Raw genomic sequence first — 21818 nt, 5'->3', positions numbered from 1 at the left:
TATATTGTTCCCAAACGAAGCATTTATGAAAATCAGAAATAATATTTTTTCATTCATGTCATATTTTTTACTTATTATGTATTATTTGTTCAAAAATGAATAAATAAAATAATTTTTTTCTTCACATACACACACACACACACTTTTTCCAAATTTGGCCTCATTCGATACGAAAATTTTCGATATAGTCGAAAAAACATAAAATCAGCAAATCGGATTTTTTTATGAAAACATTAACTTCTTCTTCGGGAAATTAATAATAAATATCAACTCGCCACTAAAATTTAATATGTATTTACTACTATTTCTTTCAATTTAATATTTACATTACCCTAAAACTTCAAAGCACGAAAGCATGAAGGGATGAAATATTCCAAATCTGTTAGCATATTCTGATTCTCAATTTAACAAAACAATTAATTTAAATTCTTGTTTCTAAAATCTAAATTCATATTTATACGGAATTTACGCGTACCCTAAGTTTCGCTCACTAACCTGGACCTACGCGTCGTTTCAGGTTACCGTTAATTTAGCGTACCGGCTGAGACATTTGTATTGCTAGCAGATGAAAAAACTCGAAGTAGAAATATTAAAAGAGAAAAGAATGCATTTTGATAGAGTCAAATAGGTACTAAGAGCATCAGAAAATATGATCGGGTTAAAAAAAAACAAATATTTTTTACCGTTTTGGCCAATTTGGAGTTGCCGTAACTCTAAGTCTCAAAATCAGAGAACTAATTCAAGACGACGGACTCCTTCAAATCTGCGGATTTGCAAATCATGAGTCAAAAGTTACTTGAATCCATATAAAAGTCAATAGTAACTTCAATAACTGATTCACTATATCTTTGGAGAAAATGGAATGTTCTACTTCAGCTTTCTTGAAACTGGAGACTCAAAAAGTATGATTTTCTAGTTCTAGGAAATTCTGAATACTGCTTCACTTCATTACGATATTTACAAATTATAATACTCCGTTTATATGAAAATGTTACTAGTTCGACTAAATTTTAGTTTGTCCCCTTGTCCACTCAAAGTTTCATAGCTAGAGAAGTAGCTTATATTAAAGTAATATTTCAAATCAAATCATGCTAATGTAAACAGTTGATATATATTAACTACTATATTAATTTTAACTAATAACTAGTGATGCATGGCATCGTGCCTCAAGGCAAAATTTCTGGAACTTTCCGTACCCCAATGAAATTTTCGAAGAATATTAAATGGTTTCAAATAGATTATTATAAATACTGTGACCTTCATTATTCGTATTTTATAGAAAAAATATAGGAGATTATGAATTGCACGATGACTACTATATATGTTACATGAAAAGTAAGAAGCAAATCTTGATCAAGCGGAGTCAGAAAGAAGGAACTTATCTCAAAATTTAAAGAATTATATACTTGCAAAGATAAAATTATTTATTTGAAGTATATATGTTTTTTTAAATTTCAATAATTATTACAACTGTTAAATAATTAACATCTAGTAATATTGATAAATAATAACATAAATTTAGATAAATAAGAGTGCAAAGGATAGAATTTACATGAAAATAATAACCGTAATATCATGGTTTAATATAAAATAGAAGCAAATAATAATAAAAATAAAATTATTAAATAATATAAATAAAATTTCTAAATAATAAAATAATACTAGAAAAATAATAAAATATAACAAAGTAACAATAATAGAAATAGTAAGATAAGATAGTATATATGTGAGCTATAAAATTTCAGCTGAAATTAAAATTGAAATCCGAAATATTTTCTATATTCAAAAAAAAAAAAAATTGGAGAATAAAAAAAATATCCATCAAAACAAATCGTACCTTTACAAGAAAAATGTTCTTTGAATCATTTCAAACGGATGCTATGTTCTCTAAAAACTGCCATTTTTTACACTTTTAACTCATTAGCCCCGAAACGGCTGAGCCTGTCTTTGCCAAACATTAATCAGCATGTCTTCTCATCATTACGAATAGAATGTTTTTTGAATCATTCAAATCGGATACGCTTTTCTCTCAAAAACTTAATTTCCATTTTCTGCACACTTTGTTTCATATCTCGGAAACGGCTGAACCGACCTTTCCCAAAAACTAATCAGCACCAATCCCCATAAGTAGGAATCGAAAGCTTTTGGAATTTTTCAAATGGGTTGATCCGTGCGCCCAAACACGTGGACGAAAATTTGTATACACACATACATACATACACACACATAAATTTTTTCTAAGGTATGCCAAAATGTTCAGAAACCTCTGAAACGTAAAGATATGCAAAAAAATCAATTTCGATTTTTGATCGATTACTATAACTTACCCGTTAACAAATAATCTATCAAGTATACAATTTTTAAACTATGGCATTGAACGGCTCAGAAGAAAACGACAACTTTTCGATATTTTTTAGTAATCCTATAATATGTATAATTTCTCGTAGGCTTAATTAAATATTTTCACAATAGGACTACATCTAAAAGCTAAACATATCCAACATAGAATCGATCACCAATGGGTGACCTTTCGACCTTTTTCTTTTATTTAATATACCATCAAAATTACTGAATGTTGTATAAGAACAACAGATTGTAATTCGCAAATGTAAATAAAAAAGTATACAATTTACCCCTTACCTTGTACCACGTGATGAACTGCGGCCCGACCTGATTGCCCTGCGAGGTAACGATGCACCTAAATTCGGCGGCGCCGCCCATGTGAACGCTCAACATCGCCGGCGATACTTCAACATTGAGTGGAGTAGTAACTGACAGTCTGAAATTCGTGACAACACAATTAATTAATTCGAGTACGAAGTGTGTATATGTATGTTTGTGTGCACAAACGACAAGCTGAAGGCTGAAGGCAGCTCATCCGAAATGCGATCTATGGAAATGCCATTAACGCAATTGACGAACGGTTGTAATTTCATACACGAAAGGTGGTTTTTAATTAGAAAATTTTATTAAAAGGAAAGATCAGAGTTGTGTGAGGAGTAAAAGTTTGATGAGGTAGAAATATTTATTTTACCTGAGTTCGGCACTGGCTTCTCCGCCCGCGTTGACGGCAGTGCAGCGGTATTGGCCTGCATCGTCCGGCGTCACGGCTTCTACCGCCAAAACAGGGCCCAGTAACCTTATCCTTGGACCCGCCAGAACCAGTAAAGGTTCCGGCCCTGATTGCGAATACCATCTAGAATAAGAAATAACATATGAATATATGTTACAATAACAGTAATGCAAATGTGAATGTAAATGAAACTAGTCGAGAGTAGTATTTTGCCTTAAGGCAAGTTGCATAAATTAATCATTGAGAATCGAGATACTGCTATTTAGATAAAATGTTCAACTGTTTATTTCAAAAATAGAACTATCGCTTTTACTATTTTTTTTTCATTTCAAAAACATATATTTCAATAAATGTAGTAGTAAATGTAGTATCCGTCATATCTACTCTAGTAAAATATTACTAAGTATTTAGAATATAAAATATTTATATTATATAATATATTTGGAATATATAATTGTGTGACAAAAACAAGGAAAGGAAAATTTTCCCTGAAAAAAAATCACTTAACAATATTTACTAAAGAATAATTAACACAATTACCAATTTATGTATTTTAAGCATAATTATATCTGTATTTGTATAAATTTATGAACTTGTTTACCACATTTCATTTCACCTATTTCATGATCTGAAAATGTATTTTATTTAAGTGTAAACGTCAACTGTAATCAGTAGTATCTACCTACCTACAAAACACTTGCGATTCTGATTAAAATCGCATAAGTGCACAGTGAAATCCTGAATTTGATGAAATTTTATAATTCAATCGCATATCGTAGACCTATAATATTTAAGTATGCTATTTCGGACTACGAAATCTTAAGTTTCATCAAAATTGTCAATTTTTTTTTACCGATTCTTCAAGACCGATTTTTACCATAAACATTTAACGTGATTCTCAATCAATATTTTTTGAAAAGTTTTTGAATTTTGGAAAACGATTCAAGTTTGTGGGCTAAAACGTGGATAATTATTTTCATTTTTCTACTAATTACAAAGAAACGGCTTGGCTGATTGTGGTACAAAACTGTCAAACTTTAGTCCTTATGGAACTATATTAAATGCATATTTAGGATAAATGAATATATATTTAGAAGTGTAAAGATGTCAAGATTCAATATAACGAAAGTATACGTTGGAAATTATTTTGAAAGATATGATGTTAAGAAATGATATTACGAAATGTGACTGTTTGCTAAGCAAATGAAAAATATTCTAAGTATATTTTTAGATCTTGGTACGATTTTGTTAATAGTTTTTTGTTTCATCATTATAAATGTGTGTTTATACTATTACTTATTATAAATTCCTGAATGACTTTTAAAATTTTCAAATCGGTCTAAAAATTACTCACACACGTACTTTTCCCAAAATTGATCACATTTGATTAAAAATTACTTGAGACATCGAGAAAAGGTGAAATTAGTAAATAGATTTTTTTCGCAAACTTCTGCTTCGGCAAATCTACTTGGACTACTAACGTGGACAAAATATTTCTCAGTTTTCTGCTTATCTAGAGTTATGAAGGAAATTTTTAATTCAAATAACCAAAATTCTAGAAATCTACATTTTTAAGTATAATCGAGACCACAGTTCCGTAAAATGCAATAACCACTTTTAATTATGAATTATATTTGTTAACATATGAAATAGAACTGGCATAAGTTTCATAATAAAAGTGAAGATACTTTTACACCTAATTAATAATTGGAAACATTGAATATACCTGCATGAATTTACAGATGTTAAAAATGATTAACCCATATTATAGCGAGTTTTCATGCATACAAAATTCTCAAAACTTAAAGTGAATCCGCATTATAAACTTTTCCTGTGACAGCCCGACCGTCGAATTAAAATTTATGAAGACTCGCGGTTACGTCGTAAAGATGTCCCTATTAAATTTTAATTCTCATGTAACCGTCGGTAAGCTAATAATGCTTTTCCCCCGAGCCTAGGATATCACAAAATGTCCCCAAACCATCCCCAACAGCAACTTGAGAAAAGTCCCAGTCCCGGTTGAATAATTAACACCCACGTAGGGTAATAAAAAGCGGAAAGAAAATATAAGAAAGATGAAGAAAATATGCTCGCGGCCCGTTGGGAAAACTTAGAGATTTAAAAATGAAAAACACATCAAATTTTCCGTAATGCAGAAACACAGCGGAGGATTCTAAGATGTGAAATTAAATATAACGTCTTTCAAAAGGTTTGTTTTGTATTGTTGCAGTTGTCTTTTGTGTTGTACTTTTGAGCTTAATTTAATTGCATGTGAAATTCTTACCGGGGTAATTGTTGAAGTTTTGAACAAACATAAGGAAAATTGCTTTTCTCTAGACGTAGAAAAGAAATTTGTAATTAATTTATATATTTTGCAATGCAGGAAGCTTAATTGAAGTACGTTTCTTATAAGCAATAAATAATAAAACACTGAAGTACAAATAGTTGGGCTTTTTCGGGTAGGGCAGGACACAAAGGTCCAATTTGACTTTGAGTGATTATATTGTAAAAGTCACGCCAATTATATCATAGTAAATTGCACATATCAAACAAACAACTATCTGTCAATGTTCAGTAAAACTCTCAGCTAATTCATTAACCCATGCAAAATAAAATTTTATTGGGTACATTTATTACCAAGATTTCATTAAGATCTTATTTTTCGTCAAAAATATTTATGAGCAAAGATGAAATAATTATTAATTTAATTTATTTCTTGTAAATATTATAAATTATTTGCTACAACTATCGAATTTCCTTTAAGAGACAGCCGAGAGGCAAATAATGCACTATTTTATTTTTTATTTTAAAGAGGTTTTATGGAATAATAGCTGCATTACTTAATATAAGTATAATTATTAGTTGAAAAACAAAATTAAAGATTATAATCTGAATATATATATTTTTGAACATAATAAATAAATATTTACATCAGCTCTCATAAATTTTGCTTTGATATCGCTGTCAAAAGATCAATTGTTAAATATTTATGTTTATGTTCATATATATTTACACAAATATGCATTATTTTGTAGTCAGCTAAACAAATTTTAATATTAGGTAGGTATTCATAAAATCAGATTGTTAAACATAACAATTTAAAGAACACAAAAGTACAAAAAGTTTGAAAACAATTGCTCTAAACTAATAATAAGATATCAAATTTTAACATAAAATTTTTAACGACTAAATTAAGTTTAAAAGGTTAAGTTATCAATCAACTATACCTTAAATTTAGGAGATGAGTAATGACTATAATAAAATTATGAAAAGTTTAGAAAAAAAATGTTGGGGCATTTTTCATACCAACAAAATTTTCACATTCAGTTTAAAAAATACCATCATATAAGACAATTATTCCATTAATAGAACTTTTGAAATTTTGAAAAAAAATTCAGATGATCTAATCTTCTATATACTAACTATTTCCAATCTACTTATAATTCGAAATTTAATTGATCAGACTGATATTTTAAATTCATTGGTTGATATCAAGACACTTAATAATTTTTCTAAAACTTGACATCCGGTCCTTTTTACTACAAAAAGAACGGCGAAAAAGGATAGCCGGAAGGCAAAAAATAAGGTAACCATATGTCCCGGTTTGGAAGGGACATTCCCGGATTTTTACCTTGTGTTCCGGGTTTTTCTAAAAGCGACATTTGTCTCAAATTTAGATCTTTTATCCCGGATTTTCAAAAAGTATAGGTTAAATTGAATATTGACCCTTACATGATAACAAATTTACAAATATCTGAAAATGTTATATATAACTCACATTCATAATTTAAAACTTTTCAATTTTACGAAAGTTAGCGAAAAATATAGAAATGTGTTCCTTGACTGCTTGAACTAAGTGGTAATTATTTTTAAATAATCATAAAAAATTGAACAAAATGTTTAATAAGTTTGCAAGCTGAAAAAACTTACAGGTCCAAAAATATAAAATAAAATATAACATATAATTGAACGTCAATCAAAGTCAAAGATTTGAGCTTTTTCGGGTACGCGAAGATCCAATTTGACAACCAAACCAATTATATCACGACAAATTGCACATACCACACAAACAACTATCTGACTATGTTCAGTAAAACTCTCAACTAATTCTTCAACTCATGCAAAATATAATTTTATAGGGTACATTTTTTAAAAAACACATTTAAACGGAATTTTATTGCATTCTCAAAAAGTATTTGTTATTTTAAAATCATATTAAATATTTGAAGCATTCACCATCAATCACCCCCCCCCCGTCCTGGATTAGCACAACTAAAAATTACTGTCCCGATTTTGACTTGAAATAATATGGTCACATTCAACAAAATCCACTCATTTTGGAACGTCCATTTTTTGAACAATTATAAAATAACTTCTTAATGTCTACAAAACAGTAGCTATCATAAAAAATTATGATTTCCATATAATCTATCAGAAAAATGTATAAACCAGGCTTCTTTCGATGGGAAATCCCCGGGATTTATTTTATACCAATAAAATTTCTACTTTTTGCACCTAAGATTTTTGAATAATGATCTAACCATCTGTATCTATCTAGAATACATAGGATGAGTATCTAACTATATCTTTCAAAATGCATCTAATCAGAGTGACATGGTAAGTTCGTTGGCTCTGATATCAGCCGCCTGGTTTGACATGACTCAACTGGAGGAGACGTTCGTGTCGTTTCCGTCGGTGATTGCCAGGCAGGAAATTACAATTTGCCCATTCTCTCCCGACGAACAATCCTAGGATAATGGCTAGGTATCACATTGCTAGTTCTATATTAGACGGATTGTGTTACTAGGTTTTAGAAAAATTTTATACTTTTTTAATTAAATGACTATTGCTGATGTAATGGGCGTCAGTGACTAAGTTAAGACGATTTCCTGATGTTTTAAACTTGTAGGACCGATTCAGTCTTACAAAAGCAAAAAATTATGGCAACGCCATAATACGCTCCAACTTTTTTACATTAGGGTACTGAATCATACTGAATACTGTCAAAATGTCATGTATTTGCTGTGCATTCAGGCGTTTTACACATAAACTGCAACATCACTCGTATGTTATGATACTGTGTCAGAAACACCCTATTATCTAAGATCGTTTTTTTTGATATTTGTGCGGCTCCTAGGTTAGATTTTCTATGTGACAATCTGAGAAATACTAACCCCATGATCAATATTTTGTATGGAAAGTTCTTCATAACATGGCCTTGCAATAACATTTTTCTATTAAGCGGCAGAATAAGTAAGTAAGTAAAACCAGTAAAGTTAAGAATTTTTTAACAACAATATTTGAATGTAGAAGAAATAAGATTCTTGCGACGTTTTAATCACATTGTTAGAAAATCTATAACAAAAGTATTTTTTTTCATTCTTATTTGTTTTCGTAATAAAATTGTTAAATATACGTTATTTAGTTGTTTTATATCATGTATTGTAAATTTTGATTTAGATTTAACAGCTTTGTTTAATATAACCTCTATAAAAACTTACATCTAGGTGGGGTAAAATGGAGCAACTTTGCTGGTGAGTATTTCTGCCCAAATATTTACAGTGCTAAAAAATGCATCCATAAAATACATATTTTGCATTGGTTCAATAATGTAGCTACTATTTTGTAAAGCCTCTTCCAAATTTATCTAAGACATTGGATCTATTTGCCTCCTGGCCGTGCCAATTCACCCAACCTATGAGGTAAAAAATCCAGGTTACAAATTACAAGGTTTTATTTGTTTATACAATATACAATCCCATGGCAAGAGACATTTATTTGCATAATGTTTTCCATCACGAACGTTATAATCTTCAATACGTTTTTTTTGGTAATATTTACAACAAAAGATATAATTGAAAAGATTAAATAAAACAATGTATACCAGAGCCCTGTTTATGAACCATATCGAAATCTTTAGGCAACCTGTTCTATTACCAGGAAGAAAATCTACTTCTCTTCGTTATGAACTGAAACTATCTTGTATCAAAACAAGAACATCTCCTTCGGTTTCTGTTGATATTTTGTTAAGTAGAAATAAGTCTTTGTTATAAAATAGAAATAGTAAGTAATAGTAGGATCAACATTATAAATTAACATTAGGTTTAATGCAATTTGACTATTAGCAAATGCAGAATAATAATTGCTTACTACTACGAGGACGATATTTAAATACATAAATGCATCCAATTAAAAAAATGGTATTTAAATACCTAAATCCGAAATAATTTTATATAATAAATATTTGTCATATAAATAAAATATTTGGAATAAAACAAAGCTCAAGCTGTACAGAAGCCAAGTTGAAGTTGAAAATTATAATAGAAATTGTAAAATTACTATGACAGTTTGCAATTTAAATTATTTTTATGTAGATATATATATATATATATACATATATATATATATATATATATATATATGTTATATAATTTGCAATTTAAAACGTATAATAATCGATTCCAATTAATTTAATTACAGTCTATAATCCTATAAAACGCTTGCAGTCCATTATTATTAAGTATTAACATATAAACTACAATAAAATTCAAAGCGATTAATATAGCTTTGATATTCAAATAATTTGATGGCTATTATAGTACCTACTAGCTTTTGTAAATATAATTGCAAATATATTAATAGCGATGATAATAATAACATGAAAAAAAAAACGGGAATTCTGGAAAATAATCTAAAAAAGTAATTCGTCTCTAAAATCGGAAATATAAATTTGTAATATTTACCTCTAGTTATATACTTGGTTTTAAAATAGATATATAGAACTTACTTTTTGAAGTATCAATTAAAATAGAAACGTATCTTTTTATTAAAAATCAAATTTATCTTTCTTAATTTATCTTTAATTAAAAAGTAAAAATGCGTATTTATGTGAAAAGTTGTGGACACATTCTCTAAATATTTTGATATTGGAATTTTTTTTTAAATTTATAAAAAATAGTAGTTTACAAATTCAAATGACTATTAATATTTATTATTTATGATTTTTCATATCTGAGTATCATAACAATAATATTTCAAAATTGTATAGAATTTGAGATTCTAGAGAAAATTTTCAAGAAAGTTTAGATAATAATAATTATATTCAAAAATTTATGACTAAATAATTTTTAATTGAACTGCATTAATATTTGCTCAATATAATTTATGTAATTTATAAATTAAAATTATGTTTTATAAATTATTATATTTAAATATATTTTGATACTTGTTAATTTTAATAGGCAATTTTAAAATGAGTTCATTGCTAAAACCGTTGTTTTAAGTTTCCATATAAAACTTATTAAGAATTTATAAATTGAGTTTGATTACAATACTTCAACTCAAATTTCAAAGAAAAAGTATATAGTTATATAAAATATAAAATCGACAGCCATGGATAATAAATTTATTTCATTTATTTTCTACAAATAATAATTCGTGACTCATTAATTGAAAATTTTAATAGGTATTTTATATGATAATATTTATAAATCAAACAAACCTATTAATGTCAAACAATAATTGATATGTAATTTTTGTCTTTGTAATTTCAAAGATGAAGTATATGAGTAAATTAAAAGTAGATTATTGTCGATTTAATTCATTGTCAGTATATTTGATTTTTTAAAATTTTATTTAATTATACCATATATGTGTTATTAATTTCATCCAAATTTGGGGTAGAAATTAGTTTAAAAAACATTCCTGTGGATCAAAATTATAGCCTAATGGCTTATAGAATACAATTGTTCTGACTGCCATTCACTATATATTAAAAATAAAAACATTCCAATAAATTTTAAAATTTGTAGTTGAATATAAACACTAAGAATCACTTCATTTATTCAATAACAATATGATGAATTAATAAATGAATAATGTTTAATTAAACTATAGTATAGTTTATTAAGCATACTTTTAAATTATATAATTTTTAATCAATGAAACTGACTAATAACAGTTATTTCTGTTTTTGTGATATTTAGAAAAGTTCTCTATGTTTAAATGATTTTTAATATTTGTTAATTTTGTTAATAATTTGAATTAAAAAGCAAATTCAAAAGATGATCGAGTTGTTGTTTTTAACACAATTTCTATATGTATGATTTTACTTTCACCCGAATTCAATGTTAAAAATGGCACAAAAAGCACAATACCAAATCGATGAAATATAAAACCATAAAATCTAAGTTGCCATTCTACTGTATATCAAAAATCTATTATTACCGTAAAATGCAGGTCATGTCCGCATTTCCACAAAACACATTTCCAGTGTATTTTCACGGTCTGGTGAAAAATGCCAAAAAATTGATTTTCCAATGAATTTAATGCTATAACAAAACCGCACCTCTCCTGTTCAGGACGAAAGGCATTGTGTTCTGACCGAGTTTTCGCATTTTTCCTCTCGTTGTATATTCCCTCGGGAAATTTTATTATTATTTTAAATGCGACGAATGAATATTCACGAGATCCGTGCGCGTTCGGCGTCGTCTTTTTTTTGCATCTATCTCCAAAGCCGAGTTTTTACATTTGAATCTGCACACACTACTAAAATGCATTGGTACCGAAGTTTGGGAAAAATAATATAAAATGGAAATATGCTGTTTGTACACTAAGGGTAATAAAATTTCATTAGAATTACACGATAATTGATAAAATATAAACTTATTCAGATAATTACAAAAGCCGCCTCGAGTATCACCCAAGCCGACTAAAGGGCAAAATTAAAAAAAATCATGTTACATTAAATTTGTCAACTTTTGAAAGCTCTGATAATGGTTAGAATTTTTTTTATTTTTAAAGTAATTTTTTTCTTGCAGTTTTACTCGTTGTCCACTTCAGGACAGGTATAAAAATTACTATATAAGAATTCGTGAAAATTTAACTATCTTGTTTCATAAAATATGACTCAAAGATAAACTTGTATCAATTAATAAAAAAATTGCAAAAACAATTATAATTTGAACAATGTTCTGTACTTCAAATACTACTTTTATCAAATTGTTATTAAAACTCTATATTTTAATTTCGATTTTAGATTTTATTCTCTATTTTGGTAATTGACTATATTATAATTTTTTTTGTTATAATTTATTTTTGTTAATCAAGACTCTAAGGTCTTATATGTTATAAAATATATACACAATTTTATACTTTTGTGATTAAAACCAAAGTTGAAAAAATTAAAACAAAATAAAGATACGCTTTTTGTTTACTATAAGGATTTACTAAAAATAAGTGAATATTCCTGCTCTCTCTCTAATAAAATTTGATGTCGCTAGCTTTTCATCCAAAAATTAGTACCGAATCTTGAAAATAAGTTGTAAAATTCTATTTTGTTATTTTTATATATGAATTACAATAAATATCAGTCTAATAAGTGAAGACTTTTAGTAACTGTTTATTTAAGAAATGACTACATTAGAAGATATTCTAATGGTTGTCCTTTCTATTGTTAATATATGCTGACTTACTTAATAACTATTTTTAGAACAAGTAATTTATTGTACCTATGACTGAAATAGCTTTTTTAATTTGAAACATATTTCGTATGTATATTTTCAAGTCATAGATTTCACTACTGCTTGATATCAGGTTGCACCATATCTACTCATTACTCTTTATCATGATTTCAAAACTGAGAAGCATATAGATTAGAGTTTAGAATTTTGTAATATCTATACAAATTGGTAAACATGTCTAAATTAGTAATATCTAAATAAAAAAATATGAAATTTATAAAGAAATTACTCAAATAATTAACTTGTATCAATTTATCAAAAATTTGCAAAAACTATTATAATTTAAACAATGTACTGTTTCTCAAATACAACTTTTATCACGTTGTTATTAAAATTCTATATTTAATATTCGATTTCATATTTTATTCTCTATTTTGGTAAACCCTATTTTAATTTCAAATCAAAATATCTCTTTTACATCTGTTTCATGGATCATAAAATTGGAAAGAGAATTATTTGTTAACATAAAACCACTTTATGAGCCATAATTTAAATTAAAACTAATAATATTTTCCAAGACTTGATCAATATTTGTTGAAATCGCGAGTTGGGATATAACATTCGAATAAAATGAAGAAAAATTATATATGAATTATTAAAAAGTACCTCCTCTTCTACCGGAATTACTTTATTTTATGAATTTCAAGTTAACAATGTACAGAAATTGTACAGAAGAAAAATTTTTTTCTTGAAAAATATTCAAAGTTCAGTGTTGTTTTTAAGGAGAATTTGACTAATAACACAATAACATAATTATTATGTAATATTTCTGTATTATTGCAAAAGTTTAATACCCTTGGATAATAAACTCAAACATTTTAATAAACATATAAAAAAAAATCTGTATTAGGGAACGATGAAATAAAATTATTTTGCTCCCTAAAAATATATAATAAAACAGATTTTTTGTTAAATTGAAATTTACCCCATATTTAACTTTTTTCTGTATTTTTTTGTTTTTGATTTATATTTTAATTAGAAATATTTCAAAATTATTCAGTAATAATAAATGTTCACTAAAAATATACAGAAAGAGCAAAATAAAAAAGGTTGTACAGATGACATTATGGTTTAACCACTGAAAAATATAAAAAATATGCTAAAAATATACTAAATAAAAATTCAGGCATAGTAAACTTCAAATTTTGACGATACTGGCAACTACAAATTAAAAAAAACAAACTTTTTCGTGAAATTAATAATAATAAAAATAATAAATTATCAATTATAACTTATACTTTATTTATTTACCTACAACAGGTTATACTTTCAACAAATAATTTTTGTAACTATAAACTAATGTAGCAATTAAATTCAAATTTAGGTAACAAAATCAAATTTTATAAAAAATATAAAGTTTTAAGATGTGTCTTTTTAACATTGGGCCCCAAATTCGAAATCCTCGTCCGCCCCTGTCGTCGTGCAGGAAACGAACCCGGACGCAACGAAGCTAGCGGATGCGAGACGGAAAATCGGAAAAGGTGCAAAAAGAAAAACGTTTCACCCGAGGATATTTCTCATCAGAGAAATACGGAAAAGCTCAGGGTCGTACAAAATAATGGTCGGAAAACATATTGTTATGCATGGAATTATTAAGCTCATGGATGAACTTAATCCGACGAGGGAAGATTATGGATTTTATTACGCGTATGGAATACAATGATGTTTGGGTATTTATTTATTATATATTGTATTATAATTAAACCGTTTGTCTAAAATGAGTGAAATGTTTGAGGAGTTTGTTGAAAATTAGAGTATAAGAGTTCTAGGATTCCAATATCCTGCTGTAATCCCTGGTATTTTAACACGTTAATCTCTATGATATTAACAAAACTTCACATTGGCCATAGTAAATTTATTAGATAAGGCAAAACAGGGCTTAAAGATCCGCAGGTAAAAATGTCCATCAACGATATCTCAAAAACAAATAAAGTAAGTATTTTTTTAATAATAATATTTGAAAGTAAAGGGCAAAATATATGTAACTAGTCATTATCATGATTCATACAACGTCACTATCAGAAGATAAACCGCAATGCTTGAAAATCCATTACATAAGTATTTTCTTTCGTTGTTAGTTTTTTTGGTTGTGATCACTGTTGTTTAGTTTACGAGACCTGAACATAATTTTTACTATACGTTATTTATTTGTCTTAAAAGATGTATTGTTATTTATAAGTTGGATACATCATTTTTTATATAACTTCTATAAAAGCTTATATGTGAAACTAACTGAACCTTTACCTTGGCAAAGGTGTAAACAATAGAAATAGTAAATGAAATAGTAAACTAGTGGGGTGCATGGCATCGTGCTTTAAGACAAATTGCTGGAACTTACCGTACCGTAATTAAAAATCTTGATACGGAACCCAAAAAAATTTACACAAAATGTGTACACATTATTAAAATCTGTATAATATATCTGATAATTTGATGTATATGTGACCAATAAACATTTTTGATCGCTAAATGACATTTTTTTAACTTATTTTTATTGAGCGTTCATAACAGCTGGACCTGCCTTCCCAAAAATTTAATCAGTTCTTCATCTTGTCAATACAAGCAAAATGTTTTTTGAATGATTAAAATCGGACGCTGACTGAGTTACCGTTTTTGTCACTTTTTGCCTCGTATCTTCGGAACGGCTGCCTTCGCTAAAAACTAATAACACGTCTCTTTATCAATACGAATCGAATGCTTTATGAATTATTCAAATCGGTTGATCAGTATTCCCAAAATCGTCGACGAAATTTGTATCCGCACACACACACATACAACCATTTTTTCTAATTTTAAGGTATGCCAAAATGTTCAAAAACCTTTGAAACGTAAAGATATATAAAAATTTTTGTTTTACGGGAAGTTAATTAAGTTAAAAAAACAATTTTCATTAAATAGTTAAATACATATTTATTCTAATTCTGCTGATAATTATTTCTGACAAAATACCAGATCAGTGTGATCTCTGTAAAAAATGTACACATAAAATTTATATTTTGCATTTAGTTGAATAATGTAGCTATTATTTCGTAAAAACTCTTTAAAATTAAAAATAAAACATTGAATCTATTTATCCCCTAGCTGTATCATTTTACCCCGCCCATTTTCTCACAAATTTTCCTCATAAGTAAATGAATTTTTGAATTTTACTCTATATCTCATATAACAATATTGCTTTATTTTATCCAGTATATAAAAAATTACGATTTCAGCCATTGTAAATTCGCAACGATGATACCCCATGTTTTACATCGCGTTGTTTTCATTAAGTAAAATAAAAGAAAGAATATTCCCCATGCAATACGAGCTTTACAATATGATATTTTATTTCTCATGTATTTTTAAAAACATTCAGAACAATTCATACTGCAAAAGATGCCTTTTTCCTCTTTTCCTTTTTTCTTCTTTTGTAAGCATTTGTATTTCGTTCGGAAAGAATCAGTGGTGATAAAATGTAAAAGTTGTAGGATACATGTTTTTAAAATACGTATTCAAATTATTTTACAAACTTCTCAATTATTTAGATTGTATCATGGAATTTTAAATTGAAAGTATTGCTTATGAAAAATACATAAATCGATGTAAGTACCAATATTCAATTTAGTTTTTTTTTCAAAATTGAACAACTTAACATAGAGCCGTAATATTCCTGTATGTTTTCCAATACCATGAAATAATTGTGAAAAGTTTCACCAAAAATAAAAAAAATAAGAATTAATTATGAAGAAATAGCCCAGTAGATCTTTACCAAAAATTAATCAGTACGAATACTAATCAATATCCTACGAATTTTCAGAATTGTTTCTAAGATTGTCGGTAAAATGTGAACAAAAAGGATATAATTTTTAGAATAAGTTATTTAATTGTTTCAAAGGTGGTATTGTTATTTTTAAGTTAATTTACGTTTTTATTCACTATTTTTTATTGCTTACTCCTTTGTCAGGGTAGAGGTTCAGTTGGTTACGTTTATGAATTGGAGAAGTTTATGTTTTCATAAAAAAATCCGATTCGATTTTATGTTTTCTCGACGTTTCAAGCCATTCTGAATGGATTGAGACCAAATTTGGAAAAAGCATGTGTGTGTGTATATATGTGTATGTGTGTGTATGTAAACAGATTTTTCGCCGTAAATCGACGTTTTCTCAAAAACAGATGGGTCGATTTCAAAAATTTAAAAGCCATTCGATTTATCTCGATGAGGACTAGAGTTTATCAATTTTGCGCGACGGTCAGCCAAGCCGTTTCTTTCTGTTCTGAATAGATTTTGAAAATCCAAAAACGAAATTGAAAAGATATTGGCTGGGAATCGTGCTGATTAGTTTTTGGTGAATCGTTTTTATCGGCGAAAACAAACTTCGTCTTCGGTGAGTGAAAATTTATGATGCCTTGCATCTTGATGATTTAATTTGAATTAATTTACATATAAATAATAATTTTATTATTCATTTAATTATCTCTAAGAGCATAAGTCTAACTCTTCTCTTAAATAAATAACGAATGAAATAAAATTTTGATTACGGACTGTGTAGAAGGATAATAATTCCTCCGTTTTCTCAGCAAACACACAATTCTCGGTCCATGTTTGCAGAACTTCTTCAGTTTCTTCAATTATATTCGTCTTGTGCGTATTTTGCCCTGTTTACATATTTAATTATTATTAACGCCGTTAACCAGGCCGTTTTCGTATAATGTTCTTGTTTTCTTACTGGATCCATCTGATTTTTAATTGCTCCGTTAGTAGAGAACAAAATTGCGATGAAAATTTGAATTGGATTTAATTAAAACTTAATTGGTGCTGCTTATAACATTATAAGGATTTTATTAACCAGATGTTCAAGGAATCAAAAACAAGTAGAAGATCACTGAAATAATTTGAAACTTAGTAAAAACGTTTTCAGTTTTATTAACTTCCCGTAGGGCAAGTTATAGTAATCGCAAAAAAATCGAAAATGAAAATTTTTATATATCTTTACGTTTCAAAGGTTTCTGAACATTTTGGCATACCTTAGAAAAAATGGATATATGTGTGTGTGTATGTGTGTGTGTGCGTGTGTGTATGCAGATACAAAGTTTCGTCGACGATTTCGGGAACACCGATCAACCGCTTTAAATAATTCAAAAAACATTCGATTCATATTGATAAAGAGACGACGTGCTGATTAGTTTTTGGCGAAGGCAGGTCTAGCCGTTCCAAAGATACGGGGCAAAAAGTGCCAGAAACGGTAACTCAGTTTTTAAGAGAACGGAGCGTCCGATTTTAATAATTCAAAAAGCATTTTACTTGTATTGATAAGATGAAAAACTGATCAAATTTTCATAAAGGCAGGTCTAGCGGTTTCGGAGATCTAACAAAAAAAGTAAAAAAAATGCCATTTGGCGGTCAAAAATGATCATTAGACATATGCACATCAAATTATCAGATATTTTATAGAGATTTTAACAATAAGTATAAATTTTGTTTGCATTCCCATGGGTTCCGGAAAAAATGTTTGTTCGTAGGACGGCGACGCGGCGCTTACGCGCTTTGACATTTTGTCTCTATGTAGTTAAAGCAGTACGATTGTTTTGAAAAAAAGTTCAGAATTTCCAAAATATGCCAAAATAAAGAAATAAGACAAAGAAATAAAGATTTTTTTCAAAAAATGTAATTTTTTGTCAAATTCCTAGTTTTTCAAAAATCATTTTTTCTCGAAGTAAAATTTTTTCAAAATCGTTTTCAAAAAAATAATATTTGGTACGGGAAGTTACAGCAATTTGCCTTAAGGCTAGATGCCATGCGCTTCACTAGTTTAATCCATACTTCGTGAGTACTGTTTATAACATTACCAGGAATTTATTATCCAAATTAAGTTCGTGGAAGCAAGTAATTAGCTATCGTTTTGAGCAATTTTTTTTGAGTAAAGCATGTAGATCAATAAATATGTTTAGATTCTAAGAAATTTTAAAAATATTTGTTTTAATTATATCTCATAAATAATTTTATGAGCTCCCTATTTCATATTACATGGCATCATTTTTAAAAATGATTCTGTGTGTCAGTTTCCCACCATGATGTGTTTATTTTCATACATAATAATATCAAAACTGGAATGCAGCATTTTGAAGGATAACTTAGATTAAGCAATATTATATTATGTCCGGAACTTTGCGAATTAATCTGGAATGATGGAGCACAACCATTATAAAAGTTTTCGAACGCCTGTACCGCCTCTCTATATGTAGTACGCCTGGCTTATTTCGTATTCATGCGACTTTGTCCTCTCAACTACGCCGCAAATTTATAATGTAATAATAAATACATGCAACATGTTAACTTTATATGGATTACTTTATCTAGTACATCGAAATAATGCACTTTCCTTGATGATGGTGATAAAAAAATTAAGGGTGTAAGTGCTCAAAGTTTTTTTCAATAAAGATTAATAACTAATATTAAACCATTTTACCATTAAATTTTGGCCAATTTTGCAGTAACATCTTATCCTTCTTTCCTGGTACGTGAAACTGTGAAAATGCTATCTATTTGCTGTGCGATCACACCTAGATTTGTTTGTAAACTACGCCTGATCGTACAAAAAGCATTTTCACAATTTTAGTATGAAGAAAGAAGGATAAGATAGGGTAACAACGACGTGTTATCGGTCCTTAATGTTCTTTAAAATTAATTTAATGTATTAATTTTTTCTATGATTACAGAATTAGCAAACATATAATATATTAAAATATTATGAATGTTATAGTTTAGTACAAAAAAATAAATATTCCGTTATTATTAAATGCACAATTCGACCTTTTTAAAAGATGCCTTTCATGAATGCAGTATTGGTATAACCAGGGCTAATATAGGTTAACCGAGAAATAGCAATATATAAACCAGATTCATTAAGGGCAAGAGCAAGCAATATTCTTGATATTTCGAAAGCTATCATCAAATTCCAGAATATAATCACCAATATACAGGAATATATCAAAATTGGCGCCATGTGGGACGAGATTACCTACTACGGATCTAATAGCATATTTACGAGCCATAGAACAAACATAGAACAGGATCAAGTAAAAAAAATATTCAAATTTTATTTATTTTTATTCAAGAGTTTAGTTAAGAAAGTATTTGTTGCAGTTAAATTTATGATAAAACAAGATATATTTATTTATTATTTATTAAACATTTTGTTGCGCGGACTTTTCTTTTAGAAGTGAACAGTTAGTACCAAAGCTCTCCGCTACCACCTCTAGCCGGCGTAGACCATCTCGTGTAAAAACTCAATGCCATGAAGATTGTTACCTCCGTAGCCAATATAATAAAATGAAAGTACGTCCGAACAAAGAAATTTGAATCAAAATCCAGACTTGGTTATGAATAGATAAATTCAGTAATTTGTTATTATTATATATAATATTTCAAACAAAACTTGCGATCTTAAAATACAGTGCACGCAGGAGATTCTACTTTTTCTAAAAATTGTGCAAATACAAATTAAAAACTTACTAGACAAATATAAAAATCAAATGTAAACTTGTTGCACTAAATTTACATGTCATCTGGCGTCATCTAAGTCCAGATATCATATGCAATTTTTTTCATATCCAAATGTTGGTGGTAGCGCTTCTTTGAATTGGAACTTTAACACCTAAGAACATTTACGTTCTTCGTTGCTTATGAATTATCTGACATTGATATTTTCTGATTTTAGCAAAACATTGATCAGCTGTCCGTCTATTTTATCGAAACTGCTCAAGTAATTATAAATTGCATTACCGCGTTTCGGAGTGTATTGGATTTAGTTCACTTGGATGATATAAACGCAAATAACTGACGAATCGTCCGAGAAGTGATCAAGAACTGGTAATTGCTTCTGGAAATCGATTCCACAATTGGATAATAGATTGATGAGAAGCTTTAAGATGTAAAAACAATATTTTAAAACCTTTAAAAGATTTTAGTTAGGTTAATAAAAGTCCTAATATATATTGAAATATTACTTCAAATCTTTTTGGTAAATGTATCTGGCACAAAATTCTTTAAGAAAACAATATATACTAATCATTCGTATTATTGCCGACTGTACAATTGTATAATATATAGGTGTAAAGTTTTAATATGTGAATCATTACCTTGTAAACTTAAAGCATTTTTTTAAATGCATAGCATTTAACTTTATTTCAACAGCAATATGAATTGATTATATGAGTGATTATATATTGATTATATATTGAAATATTACTTCAAATCTTTTTGGTAAATGTATCTGGCACAAAATTCTTTAAGAAACAATATATACTAATCATTCGTATTATTGCCGACTGTACAATTGTATAATATATAGGTGTAAAGTTTTAATATGTGAATCATTACCTTGTAAACTTAAAGCATTTTTTAAATGCATAGCATTTAACTTTATTTCAACAGCAATATGAATTGATTATATGAGTGATTATATATTGATTATATATTGAAATATTACTTCAAATCTTTTTGGTAAATGTATCTGGCACAAAATTCTTTAAGAAAACAATATATACTAATCATTCGTATTATTGCCGACTGTACAATTGTATAATATATAGGTGTAAAGTTTTAATATGTGAATCATTACCTTGTAAACTTAAAGCATTTTTTTAAATGCATGGCATTTAACTTTATTTCAACAGCAATAGTGGATCTACTCCAGATTGTCACAATATTCTAATTTGAGTCTACCACAATTCCAGTTTCATCCTGATAGGATTCCAACCAGATTCAAGTGACTAATGACCCTAACTTCTACCGATCTAACTTCTAACATCTACCGATCTGACTTCTAACTTCTACCGACCCAATACTAACGATATTGTAACCAAACCCAGATACTAATTCAATTTAAACGAATCTCAACTAGATTCTTACTCAATATTGCTAGGGTTCTAACTATTGGGCCGATTCAGCCGCAAAATAGACAATATTATACCAAGGCTGTATTAATTTCGAGGCTTCATACAAAATGCTACTAAGTACTTTCAAAATACCACATTTTTGCTGTGCGTTCAGGTGTTTTACACTTTAAATACAACTTCACTCATATGTTATCGTGCCATATCTCAAAGATGCAGTTATGATATCATTGTTTTTTGACATTTATGGTGTTTTCAAGGTTAGGTTTTCTATCTAAAACGACTGACTGCACACAAGCACATGGGACTTTGACAGTTCTTAGTCTTAGTACCACTTTATATGAAAACTG

At 28.2% G+C, this 21818-nt stretch overlaps 1 protein-coding gene across 1 annotated transcript in view; it reads right to left on the bottom strand.

Moving 5' to 3' along the window:
* LOC113380383 (Down syndrome cell adhesion molecule-like protein Dscam2) overlaps positions 1-8252 on the bottom strand; it is a 107630-nt gene extending 99378 nt beyond the window's left edge. The window contains exons 1-3 of the mRNA XM_026619656.1: positions 8248-8252; positions 3035-3196; positions 2641-2779 (exon numbers count right to left, since the gene is read on the bottom strand). Coding sequence (XP_026475441.1) covers positions 2641-2779; positions 3035-3196; positions 8248-8252 — 306 coding nt within the window. The remainder of the gene's footprint in view (positions 1-2640; positions 2780-3034; positions 3197-8247) is intronic.
* Positions 8253-21818: the final 13566 nt, after the last annotated feature.

This window comes from Ctenocephalides felis, unplaced genomic scaffold, assembly GCF_003426905.1.
Source record: "Ctenocephalides felis isolate EL2017-DRISC unplaced genomic scaffold, ASM342690v1 CF-g0.4_SCAFFOLD_00845, whole genome shotgun sequence".
Lineage (NCBI taxonomy): Eukaryota > Metazoa > Arthropoda > Insecta > Siphonaptera > Pulicidae > Ctenocephalides > Ctenocephalides felis.
The sequence above is the reverse complement of the archived record's forward strand: the minus strand, read 5'-3'. Positions and strand labels throughout refer to the sequence as shown.